This window comes from Oenanthe melanoleuca, chromosome 25 (assembly GCF_029582105.1).
Source record: "Oenanthe melanoleuca isolate GR-GAL-2019-014 chromosome 25, OMel1.0, whole genome shotgun sequence".
In the NCBI taxonomy this organism is placed as follows: domain Eukaryota; kingdom Metazoa; phylum Chordata; class Aves; order Passeriformes; family Muscicapidae; genus Oenanthe; species Oenanthe melanoleuca.
Window position 1 is genome coordinate 9,868,926 of NC_079358.1, and position 11,941 is coordinate 9,880,866.

Below are 11,941 nucleotides of genomic sequence, written 5' to 3' on the forward strand. Positions count from 1 at the left end.
GGCAAGGACAAAATGCTTTTCAACCAGTTTAGTCAAAAGGATATGTTTATTTCAGCACTGGGTGGACACGTGGGATTGCTCCCAAAGGCTTTTACCCCTCTATTTATTCACAAAAGTCATTCATATTCCATGACACCTATACATATTTATTACCTGTCACTGTCCATTCCCCGCTGGGTATTAAAATTAGTTGCATATTCATTGTGGTTGCATAGTGTTCCCTTGGTATTGGGTCAGTGGTCTTTTAAATGAGTTGGAGGGTTTCAGGGAAGGAAGTAAAGACTGTCTACCTGGCTCTAAACTTTTTAACTCTCTCCTGTTACTATGACTACTTGACCTGTTAATCCCTTCATTCTGGTCTTTATTAATTTTAGTGTCAAAATTTATGATGTATGGGTCTCCCCTGGCTGGCTCTGAGCATTTTCTAATGTATATCAGTTTTCACTTAAATGCTTCCATATGTGTATTTTGGCTGGTTCTGAATGTTAAATAATCAATCCTTATCAATTTCTAATCCCTATACTAAGATATATACCTTTATGGGTTACATTCCTAACCTCTAGCTTCTAAACCTTCTAAGATATCCCATAACTTGTTTCCTCAAACACAGAATTATTTAAACTGTAACAGAATACTATGGTTCAGTGGAATCCCACTTTGGGCCATGGTTTCCTGGTCAAGATGGATGGTTTTTTCAACAGGAAAGAAAAGTGAGAAGTCCAAGTGTTTTGGAAGAAGATGAGAGAGGGACACTCTTGGGCCAAGCCAGCCTGACCTGTCTCTCCTGACACCTTTCACTTGGGAGAAATCCTTGGACATAGGGATTTTTGGAGGTGGAATCTCAATTTTGCTTGTGGGTGCATGGAATGGAAGAAGAGTTCTTTTCGTGTGGAAGGAAAGCACAGAGCCCCAGTGTTTCCAAAGGCACATGAGAACCAGCCCTCAGGAAGCCAAGGCCAGCCAGACTTGTCAGTCATGGCAGCTTTTGTCTGGGAGCTGTCCATGGATATAGGGAATTCTGGAGGTGGATTCCCCGTATTGGCCATGGGCACCAGGAGGACAAGGATGTTCTTTTGCACAGGAAAGAAAGCCCAGAGCCCCAGTGTTTCAGTAGCAGATGAGAAGCAACCCTCAAGATGCCAAAGTCAGCCAGACCTGTCAGGTGCCCCCAGGACCCCTAGCCAGCCAGACCTGTTTCCTGTTCCCTTGGTTCCATGAGACCCCACACTGCCACAATATTCTCCTTGCTTCTGTAGTGTCACAAAGGCATATTGCTTCCATAAGGTCTGGCAGTGTCACCATGGCCCCTGGGCTCCATGTGGCCCCGCTGTGTCACAATGGTTCTTGTGACAATGGTTCTCTGCTCCTTGGTTCTAGAGGCCCCACAGCTTCATCACTGTCCCTTGGCTCCATAAGTATCTTGAGTGTCACAATGGTCCTCCTGATTCCATGAGTAACCAGAGTGTCACAATGGTCTCCTTGGTTCCCTGAGGTTCCCCAGTGTCACCATGGTGTCCCTGAACCTACATTGTCACAATTGACCCAGGGTTCCATGAGGTTCTGCAGTGTCACCATGGTCACTGTCAGAGGCTGGATGAGATCAATGTCCCAGACACCTCATGATGAACTGTCAATCAGTCACACAGTGGGCTGCTGCTGACCCAGGCTCTCATTGCACAGAGCAAACACAAGTCCCACCTGGTGGGAGGCCCACAAAGGCCCAGGGGCTTAAAACACAGAGCAGGCACTCATAAACTAAAATAGTTTTGGTTATCTGAACAACAGAAGTGTTTAAAGGTTTCCAGGTGTAATGTGCTAAATTAATGAAGTTCCTGTAATGATAAGTGTCTTATGTGGAATTGGATATTGTATTAAATCCTTTTTGCAAAGTTCCTTGGATTTTTATATTTTGCCAGTAAAATTTTGTGTCATTTTGACCTCTTGAGAATATCTGGCTGGGGTTTCTCCTGTGGACCAAACACGACTAAAGGAACCTTTGTTTACCCACAGCATTTCAGAGTTCTGGGGTGTTACCGCCCTGCAGGCTCACAATGGTCTCTTGTGTCCATGAGGCCCCACAGTGTCACACTGGCCCTTGGTTCCATGAGCATCTGGAGTGTCACACAGGTTGATGCCATTTTTCCTTGCTGCCCCTCCCATCCCAGTGCCCCAGGAACAGCCCCGAGCCACCCGTGAGGGACAGGCCCTGCTGGGCCAGGCCTGGGCTCAGGCCTTGGCCTTTCTGCTGCCTCCAACCAGCCCAGGCCTGGCTCAGCATTGCAGTTCCCAGCTCACAGCCTTTGGCTCCTGCAATCCTGGCCTCAAGGATCTGCTCTCAGCAGTCCCTGGGGAGCCTTTGGCAGTCCCTGCCCTCAGTGGGGCCAGTGATGCCCCAAGGGACTTGAAGTTTTGCTTCTGACTCCTTGAGCAGCTTCTTTAACCTTCTCTCAGTGCTTGAGGGTCCTGGACTCAGCCCCAAAACCATTGTGGGGCTGATTTAAATACAGAAATCCCTCAGGAACTCTTTGTCTTTCTTCAATTGTCTTCGAGTCTCCAGGGCTTGTTCAGCTGCTTGGAGTCAGTTTGGAGTTCTGTTAAGGAAGCAGATTTGAAAGTGCACCAAATTACTTTTTTTCTTTAATAAAGTGAGTAATTTTTTGCTTTTCCTTTCAGAGAAGAGGGGATAGAAATATTCCCTAGGTAATCATGATGCTGAATGTCTCCTTAGAACGTCTGTGCATACAGAAGAATGAACCCCTTGCAGGCTGACCCTGTTTGGACTACTTGTCCCTCATCCCCAACCTCACCATGTCTGACATTGCCCACCTGGGACTGACATCCCTGTGCCCTGCATCAGAACCTTGTCCCCTGAGCTCTGCAGCTGGGTGTCCCAGCCCATTGCACCATGTCCCACCTGCTCTCCTCAGGGCTCTGCCTGCACACAGGCCCAGGAGAAGATTTCTTCTTTGCGAAGAAAGAATGGCAAAGCCTGAGCAGGTTTCCTGAACAACAAACCCCAGTGAGGAACCACATGGTCAGTTCAGGCTGCCTGGAATGATGTCACCTTTCTACAAGGGCCAGTGGGACCAGACATGAAGTCTGTAAGCAGAATTCTCTGAGCCCTTCAGCTGAATTCTCTGTCCCTGTCCTTTCCTTGGCCTCTGTTGCAGATGGAGACTGCTGGTGCCATCCTCATCTTTAACCTCTCTTTTGAATGCAGACAGTTTTCCCAGGTGTGGTAAGAGGTGTCACTCAATGTTTAAGCAGAGCTTTTGTATCCTCATGGAACCAAGGACACCCTTGTGACACAGGGGGGCTCATGGAAGCAAGGAGACAATTGTGACAGTTTTGAGCCTCACAGAAACAAGGTTCTATTGTGATACTGAAGGGAATCATGGAACCCAGCAGGCCATTGTGACACAGCAATGTCACATGGAACCAATGATCCATTGTTACCCTGCCAATTGGAGAAGACCATGGTGACACTATGGGACCTCATGGAACCACAGGTGCAGTGTGACACACGGGGCCTCATAGAACCAAGGAGACCATGTTGACGCCAAGGAACTTAATGAAAAAATCGGTCCATTCTGATACAGTATGGGCCTCATGGATCCAAGGGTCCTTTGTGGCACATCAGGAGCTCAATGGAGCCAAGGGGACCATTGTGTCAAAGCAGGGCCTAATGGACCCATGGAGACCATTGTGACACTAAGGAATCTCATGTAACCATGGCAACCACTAGGATGCTATGGAACCTCTGACAACCAAGGGTCCATGGTGACTCTGTAGGGCCTCCTGAACAGAGGGACACCATTGTGACACAGTGGGACCTTGTGGAACCAAGGAGCCTTTGTGATACCCCAGATCCTCATGGAACCAAGAGTGCATTGAGACACAGCAGGGTCTTTTTGGAGCCAAGAAAACCACTGCTAAAAGCAGGGTAACTCATAGAACCAAGGAGTCCATAGTTACACTACAAAACCTCTAGAACCAAGAGTCTATTGTGAAAAATCAGGCCCTCATTGATGCAAGGGCCCACTGTGACACATTGGGGCTGCATTGTCCATTGTGACAATGCTGATCCAAGGAGACCAGGGTGAAACTGTGTGACCTCATGAATCCAAGGGGTCATTCAAGAACTTGATGGAGCCCAGGGTCCAGTGTGACATAGCAGGGCCTCATTGGAACAAAGGAACTATTGTTGACAGTACAGAAACTCATGGAACCAAGGGGCTGTGGTGACACAGCAGGGCCACATGGAACCAAGGAGACCTGTGACATTTAGGAACATTATGGAACGAGGGTCCATTATGACACTGCAGAAATAAGAGGAATATTGTTGACACTAGGGAAGCTCATGGAACCAAGGGGCCATTGTGACACTCCAAGGCCTTGTTGAAGCAGGGAGACCATTGTGACACTCGAGAGCCTCATGGCACTGAGAGTTTATTGTGACACAACAGGGTCCCATGGAGCCAATTGTCCATTGTGACAATGCAGATCCCAGGAGACCATGGTGACACTAGGGAAGCTCATGGAACCAAGGGTCCATTGTCACAAATCAAGGCTTCATGGAACCAAGGGTCCCTTGTTAAACTGTGTGGCCTCATGGAGCCATGAGCTGTTGTGACACAAGGGGCCATTGTGACACTGCAGATCCAAGGAGAGCATTGTGACTGAGGAACCTCATGGAACCAAGAGTCCACTGTGGGGCCCTGTGGAACCAAGAGGAGCACAGTGACATTGTGGGGCCTCGTGGAACAATGGAGACTATTGTGACACTTTGGGACCCACTGGAGCCAACGGGCCTGTCATGATCCGCTCGCACAAGCGAGAGTGGTGATGGTTCATTTGACCTCAGGGTGCAAAAGATACACAGCAAGGGAACTAAAGTTTATTCACAGCAAACAGCAATGCACCTTTATTGAGTGCCAACAACACAGTTATGCAATAGAGCGGAGAGATAAAGGAAAACAAAGTAAAGAGAGAGAGAGAGAGAGAAGGAGGTGGGTGGGGAATAGCTACCAACAGATGGGACAACATCCTCGTGGTCCAGGCAATAGATGTCTTCCTTCTGTGGGAAGATTTCTAAAGTCTCTTCAGAAAACCGCTTTTTTATAGTTCTTTTCCAACGTGAGTGGCCTCTGGCCAAGAGATGGGAAGATTTATGGACTATTGTGATGAGAACCAGTTGCTCTGAGAAGCAGGTATAGAACACAGTGCTCCTGGCCAGTACCTGCTAGGACGCAGCACACCATGGCAAGCACACCTGCAAACAGTCACTTGGCAAGCATCCACCTCGGCCAGGCCAGAACTCCTATCCAAAACGAGTGGGGTCCCCGGGGTCTTAGTCTCTGTTCTTGTGACAGACATGAGGCAGATGAGGGAATCTTTGGACCGTGTCTTACAGTTGGTCAGTGGGTGTAGTCAGTGGGGTGTGGTCAGTTGGGTGGCCAGTCTGTTCAAATGGGTGGTCAGTGGATTTTGATCAGTGGGTGTGGGCAATAGGTGTGGTCAGTAGGGTCTGGTCAGTGGGGCCTGGTCAGTGGGTATGGCCATTTGAGGTGGTCAGTGGGGTGTGGTCAGTTTGTGTGGACATTGGGGTATGGTCATTGGGTGTGGTCTGTAATTGTGGTCGATGGGGATGGTCAGTGGGTGCAGTCGGTGTATTCAGAGGAGGTGGTCTGAGCATGGTCAGTGGGTGTGGTGAATGTGAATGTGGTCATTTAGGTAGTTGGGTGGGGGTGGTCAGTTGGGTGATCATTGGATGTGATCAGTGGGTATGGTCAGTAAATATGGTCAGTAGGGTTTTAATGGGGGTGTGGTCACTGGTTGTGGTCAGAGGGGGAATGGCCAGTTGGTGCAGTTACTGGACATGTTCAGTGGTGTGTGGTCAGTGGGTGTGGTCAGTGGGTGTGGTCAGTGAGGTGTTGGCACTGGTAGATTGGATATGGGTGTGTTCCGTGGGTGTGCTTAGTGCTTATTGTCAGTGCTGTGGTCATTGGAGGTATGGCCATTTGGGTGGTAAGTGGCATGTGATCAGTGCCTAAGGTCAGTGGTGTGGTCAGCAAGTGTGGTCAATCAGGGGTAAGTGGGTCAGCTGTTCCTATTTCTGTTCATTCATTCCTGCTCTGATGAGGATGGATCCTCAGACACTTGGAGGATGCTGATGAATTTTACTACTCCAGAGGCCTCTTTTTTCTTGAGTTTTTCAGTTCAGGAATTCAGTGACAAAGGCTAATAAACATTTGTCCAAAACATACAAACAAGAAAAGCCCCTGGGAGTAATTTAAGTTTCCGATTCTTCTGCGGTTACTTAGAAGGATTTTGGAAGTCTGTCCTGAATATAGTATATTGAAAACAATTCAGAGAAAACAGTTTTGTTCTGTTAGATTTTCTTTTTCTGTTTATAGATAGATATCAGCAATTTCCAATTGATATTGACCCCCAGCACCCTCTAATGCAATCTGAATAGATATGAAAATCAAGACCCTTCATGGCTGACAAATAATCATACTTCTTCACACCTCCTCCCCAGTATTTCCCTTATCCAAGCCCTGGGACTCCTATGGATCAGGAATGGTGTGGCCAGCAGGACCAGGGCAGTGATTCTTCCCCTGTCCCTGGCACTAGTTGGGCACCACCTCGAGTGCTGTGTCCAGTTCTGGTCATTCAATTTAGGAAGGACATGGAGGGGCTGGAGCCTGTCCAGAGAAGGGCAACAAGTCTGGTGAGGGGTCTGGAACACAAGTTCTGTGAGGAGTGGCTGAGGGATCTGAGGTTGTTTATCCTGGAGAAGAGGAGTCTCAAGGGAGACCTCATCATTCTCTACAACTCCCTGACAGGAGGGTGCAGCCAGGGGATTGGGCTCTTCTGCCAGGGAACAGGGACAGGACAAGAGGGAAAGACTTAAGCTGCACAAGGAGATGTTTATGCTGGACATTAGGAAATATTCTCCACAGAAAGGTGATTGGGCATTGGAATGGGCTGCCCAGGGAGGTGGGTGAGTCACCATCCCTGGAAGTGTTTCAGGAAAGACTGGATGTGGCACTGAGTGCCATGGTCTGGGTGACAAGGTGGTGTTGGGTCACAGGTTGGCCTTGATGCTCTCCAAGGTCTTTTCCAGCCTGGGTGATTCTGTGATGATTGTGACACTGCAGGGCCCTGGGGAAGCAAGGGGCCATTGTGACACTTCAGGGCCTCGTGGAACTGAGAGGACCAGAGTGACACTGTGCACGACATGGCACCACAGAGCCAAGGGGCCACTGTGACACTGTGGGGACACATGGAAGCAAGGAGTCCATGGTGACACTCTGGGTCCTCGTGGAACCACAGAGGCCACTGTGACACTGCAGGGCCTTGTGGAACCAAGGGGCCATTGTGGCACTGCAGAACCACGGAGAGCCTTGTGAGAGCCTGGGGCCCAATGGAATCAAGGGGCCATTGTTCCACTGCAAGGACTCTTGGAATTGAGGGAACAATTGTGACACTGTGGTGCCCCATGGAACAAGGGTCCCAAATGACACTGCAGGATTTTGTGTAACCAGGGCTCCATTGTGACCCTGCAGCACCAAGGAATTCATGGTGGCACTCAGAGACCTCATGGAACCAAGGATCCACTGTGACACTGCAGGGCCTTAGGGAACCAAGGGACTGTTGTGACACTGTGGGGCCCAAGGATCCAAGGGACGTTGTGACACCAAGAAGTACCATGGAACCAAATGGACATTGTGACACTGGGAGGCCTCATGGATTCATGGGGACCATTGTGACACTCTACAGCCTCATGGAACCATGGACACACCAAGGTGGCTGAGAGATTTCATCAGCTGTAGGGTAGGAGGACACTGCAGAGGGACCTGGACAGGCTGGATCCAGGGCTCAAATCCAACAAGGTTATAACAAATGCTGGGTCCTGCACTTTGGCCACAACAACCCCTGCAGTGCTCCAGGCTGGGGACAGAGTGGCTGGACAGCAGCCAGGCAGAAAAGACCTGGGAGCACTGATGGACAGCAGGCTGGACATGAGCCAGCAGTGTGCCCAGGTGGACAGGAAGGCCAATGGCACCTGGCCTGGATCAGGAATGGTGTGACCAGCAGGACCAGGGCAGTGATTATTCCCCTGTGCTCGGCACTGGTTGGGCAACACCTTGGGTGCTGTGTCCAGTTCTGGGCCCCCACTTTAGGAAGGACACGGAGGGGCTGGAGTGTGTCCAGAGAAGGGCAACAAGGCTGGTGAGGGATCTGGAACACAAGTCCTGTGAGGAGAAGATGAGGAAGCTGGGGATGTTTATACTGGAGAAGAGGGTGCTCAGAGGAGACCTCATTGTGCTCTACAACTCCCTGACAAGAGGGTGCAGCCAGGTGGGGTCAGGCTCTATGCCCAGGGAACAGTGACAAGACAAGGGGACCCAGTCATAAAGCAGCACCAGGGAAGGTTTAGGCTGCACATGAGGAAATATTCTTCACAAAAAATATAATTGGGAATTGGAATGGGCTGCCCAGGGAGATCTAATGCTCAGTCTGCACATGGCAGCCTTGAGCTCCTGGTTCCTCAGACTGTAGATGAGGGGGTTCAGGGCTGGAGGCACCACAGGATACAGAACTGACTGTGCCAGATCCAGGGATGGGAACAAACTTTCTGGCTGACTGCAGAGGCCACAACAAACCTGAGTGGTTTCCCTTGTGTCCCCCAGCCCTTGCTGGCCCCAGGGGCTGATGGCATTTGTGCTCACTCAGCTCCATCTCCCCACAGCAGCACCATGGGGGTGCTGACGCCTGCTCTGTGCAGTGCAAACAGGGGCTCCTGAGCCAGTGCTGCCGTGTCTGTGCCTGCAAGGATGGGGCACCTGTGTGAGCTGGGGGAGAGGCCAGGGCTGCAGAGGGGGGATGTTGTTGGCAGGTGCATGAGGACGCCATGGGACGCTGCCCTGGGGTGTCCAGCGCAGTGGGGATGGATCAGCCCCTGCTCTGCTGCTCCTTGCCAGGGTCTCCCCCTTGCAGGGACCTTGCAGAGCACCAGCCATGCTGTTTGCCCCCAGCCTGCCCACGGCCAGCCTGGGGCTGCTCACGGGGGTTTTCTCTGCTCAGCATTGGCCTGGCCAAGTGTTGTGGAGAGAGCCTGGCCAAGGAGCCTGGAGCCCCCAGGCCCTGCCCTGAGGCGTCAGCGCTGCCCCAGCAGTGCCCATGGCCTGTCCCTGCTGCAGCCCCGGCACTGCCACCCCCAGGGCTGTGCCCGGCCCCGAGAGCACTCAGGCCCTGCAGCAACACGAGGGGCAGGAGGGCAGCGGGGCAGTGGCACGGGAGCAGCTCTGGCAACACCAAGTGCTGCTGCTGCTGGGCACAGCTGCTGTGCCAGCACTGATCTGCCCCAGCTCTGCACACAGACATTGCTGCTGCAGCTCCAGGGAAGGGAACAAAAGGGGCATCTCTGGAGAAAACTTTGCTGGGATATCCTTTATTTTGTATAATGTCACTAAGAGGGTGTCACATCCCAAGGTGTCTCCTTAGACCTGGGATCACCTCTGGAGGACATGCAGGTGGTCTGGAACCCAGCTCTTTCCAATGCCCATCAATGAGAGACTGCAGGAGGCTGTTATTAGAGGTTTTCATGGTTGTTTATTATTTCTTATCTCAGGAATGCTTTGTCCAGCTAACAGCGATCTGTCAAGCTAGACATCCAGGGCAGAATCTGCCTGAGAAAGGCAGGAATTATCTTCCATAGTCTAAATTATGTACTAGGTGTTTACAAATGACCCCCAATACAATACAATCTTGTTACATGGTCCAGCTCTGTCCTCATCCAATCTAAAAGTGCCAGCATGTCACCCAGCATGGATGACATGGAGAAGAAGGAGGAAGAGGTATCCACACCCCCAATTCTCCATGTTGGCCACGTGTCCCTTATCACAAACATTCTAGAACTCTGCTAATTCTACATTCCAACAGTCTAATTTACACTCTATTTATTTTTGCGGCTTGCATTTCTTCTCTCAATGATGTTAAATTGTTCCAAGGAGCAAAATCCAGCCCCTGAGACACCTGGGTCTCATTCGAGGGTGTTTGGGGACTGTGCCGCGGTGGGTCATAAACCTTCCAGGGAAGCCAGAGGAATACTCTGGGCTCCCACAGAGGGCAGTCCCTCATTGACACAGTCTGTGACCACAGGGAAGGTGGAGAGAAAATTATGTGAAAGGGCAAAAATAATGAATTTTCTTTGTGCCTAATATTCAAAAACTAAAACAAGGGAAGGAAAAAACCCTCAACTAAACCAATGGAACCGTCAAATATTATTTATATTACAAGAGATTTGCAGAAATTAGCCAGCAGTTTAATGTTCTTGACATCCTTTAGTCATCAGTGTCCACACTGCAGCTTTGAGCTCCTGGTTCCTCAGGCTGTAGATGAGGGGATTCAGGGCTGGAGGCACCACCGAGTACAGAACTGACAGTGTCAGATCCAGGGATTGGGAGGAGATGGAGGGAGGCTTCAGGTAGGCAAAAAATGAGGTGCTGAGAAACTGGGAGAGCACGACCAGGTGAGGAAGGCAGGTGGAAAAGGCTTTGTGCTGTCCCTGCTCTGAAGGGATCCTCAGCACAGCCCTGAAGATCTGCACATAGGAGAAAACAATGAACACAAAACAGCCAAGTCCTAAACAGACACTAACAGCAAGGAAACCAAGTTCCCTGAGGTAGGAATTTGAGCAGGAGAGCTTGAGGATGTGTGGGATTTCACAGAAGAACTGGCCCAGAGCATTGCCATGGCACAGGGGCAGGGAAAATGTTGTGGCTGTGTGCAGCAGAGCATTGAAAAAGCCACTGGCCCAGGCAGCTGCTGCCATGTGGGCACAAGCTCTGCTGCCCAGGAGGGTCCCGTAGTGCAGGGGTTTGCAGATGGACACGTAGCGGTCGTAGCACATGATGGTCAGGTGGAAATACTCTGTTGTTGCGCAGAAAACAAAAAAAACCACCTGTGCAGCACATCCTGCATAAGAGATTGTCCTGGTGTTCCAGAGGGAATTGTGCATGGCTTTGGGGACAGTGGTGAAGATGCAGCCCAGGTCAGTGAGGGCCAGGTTGAGCAGGAAGAAGAACATGGGGGTGTGCAGGTGGTGGCCGCAGACTACGGCGCTGATGATGAGGCCGTTGCCCAGGAGGGCAGCCAGGGAGATGCCCAGGAAGAGGCAGAAGTGCAGGAGCTGCAGCTGCTGCGTGTCTGCCAGTGCCAGCAGGAGGAAGTGGCTGATGGAGCTGCTGTTGGACATTTGCAGTGTCTTGGCAAGGGGATCTGTAAGAACAGTAATCATGGAACAGTTTGGTTTGGAGAGGACTTTAAATACCCCAGCCCAGCTTGATAGCACTTTCCCCCCACTGCCTGCCCTGGGCTCTGCTGCCTGGAGCTGTCCCTGTCAGCAGCTGTTTCCCTGTGCCCAGGGCTGGGCCCTGCCAGTGCTGCCAGAGCCCAGCCCAGCCCTGGTGGCTCAGCTCTGCCCTGCAGACCCCTCCCAGCACAGGGCACTGCCTAGGGCAGCTCTGACTCTGAAGGTTCTCAGCAACCCTGAGGAGGCTGGAAAAGAGACACTGAAGCTTCCTTAAGGAGTCCTGTGCTGATATCTGTCACTGCCTGGTTTATTGAGATCTGAGAGAAAACTTTTTTTTATTTCCCTCAATGTTAACTGAGAGATGAATATCAATGTGCAATTTCTCATCCAGGCAGCTGAGAGCAGCAGATGAAAAAAACAGGATTTTTCCCTTCTATGCAGCTCCTGTCTTACTGTACTTACTGTATAATCTCCTTGGAAATGTTCTGGTATTAAATGTTATGCTGGGAGCAGTCCTGAATAATGCAGCATCCACACCACACAAGGAGAACAGTTCCAAACCCTACCAGCTGTCTCCTTCCACCCAGACCTTGTCCCCCTGTGCTGTGAGCAGCTCCC

General features: G+C 50.8%; 1 protein-coding gene across 1 annotated transcript; it reads right to left on the bottom strand.

The window, feature by feature from the left end:
- Positions 1-10,333: 10,333 nt before the first annotated feature.
- Positions 10,334-11,266, bottom strand: LOC130262663 (olfactory receptor 14C36-like). Its single transcript, XM_056509979.1, has one exon. The coding sequence runs from the start codon at positions 11,264-11,266 to the stop codon at positions 10,334-10,336; it is 933 nt and encodes a 310-aa protein (XP_056365954.1).
- Positions 11,267-11,941: the final 675 nt, after the last annotated feature.

Excerpts from the sequence above, each read along its gene's own strand:
- LOC130262663 (XM_056509979.1), bottom strand. The coding sequence starts at position 11,266 with ATGTCCAACAGCAGCTCCATCAGCCACTTCCTCCTGCTGGCACTGGCA.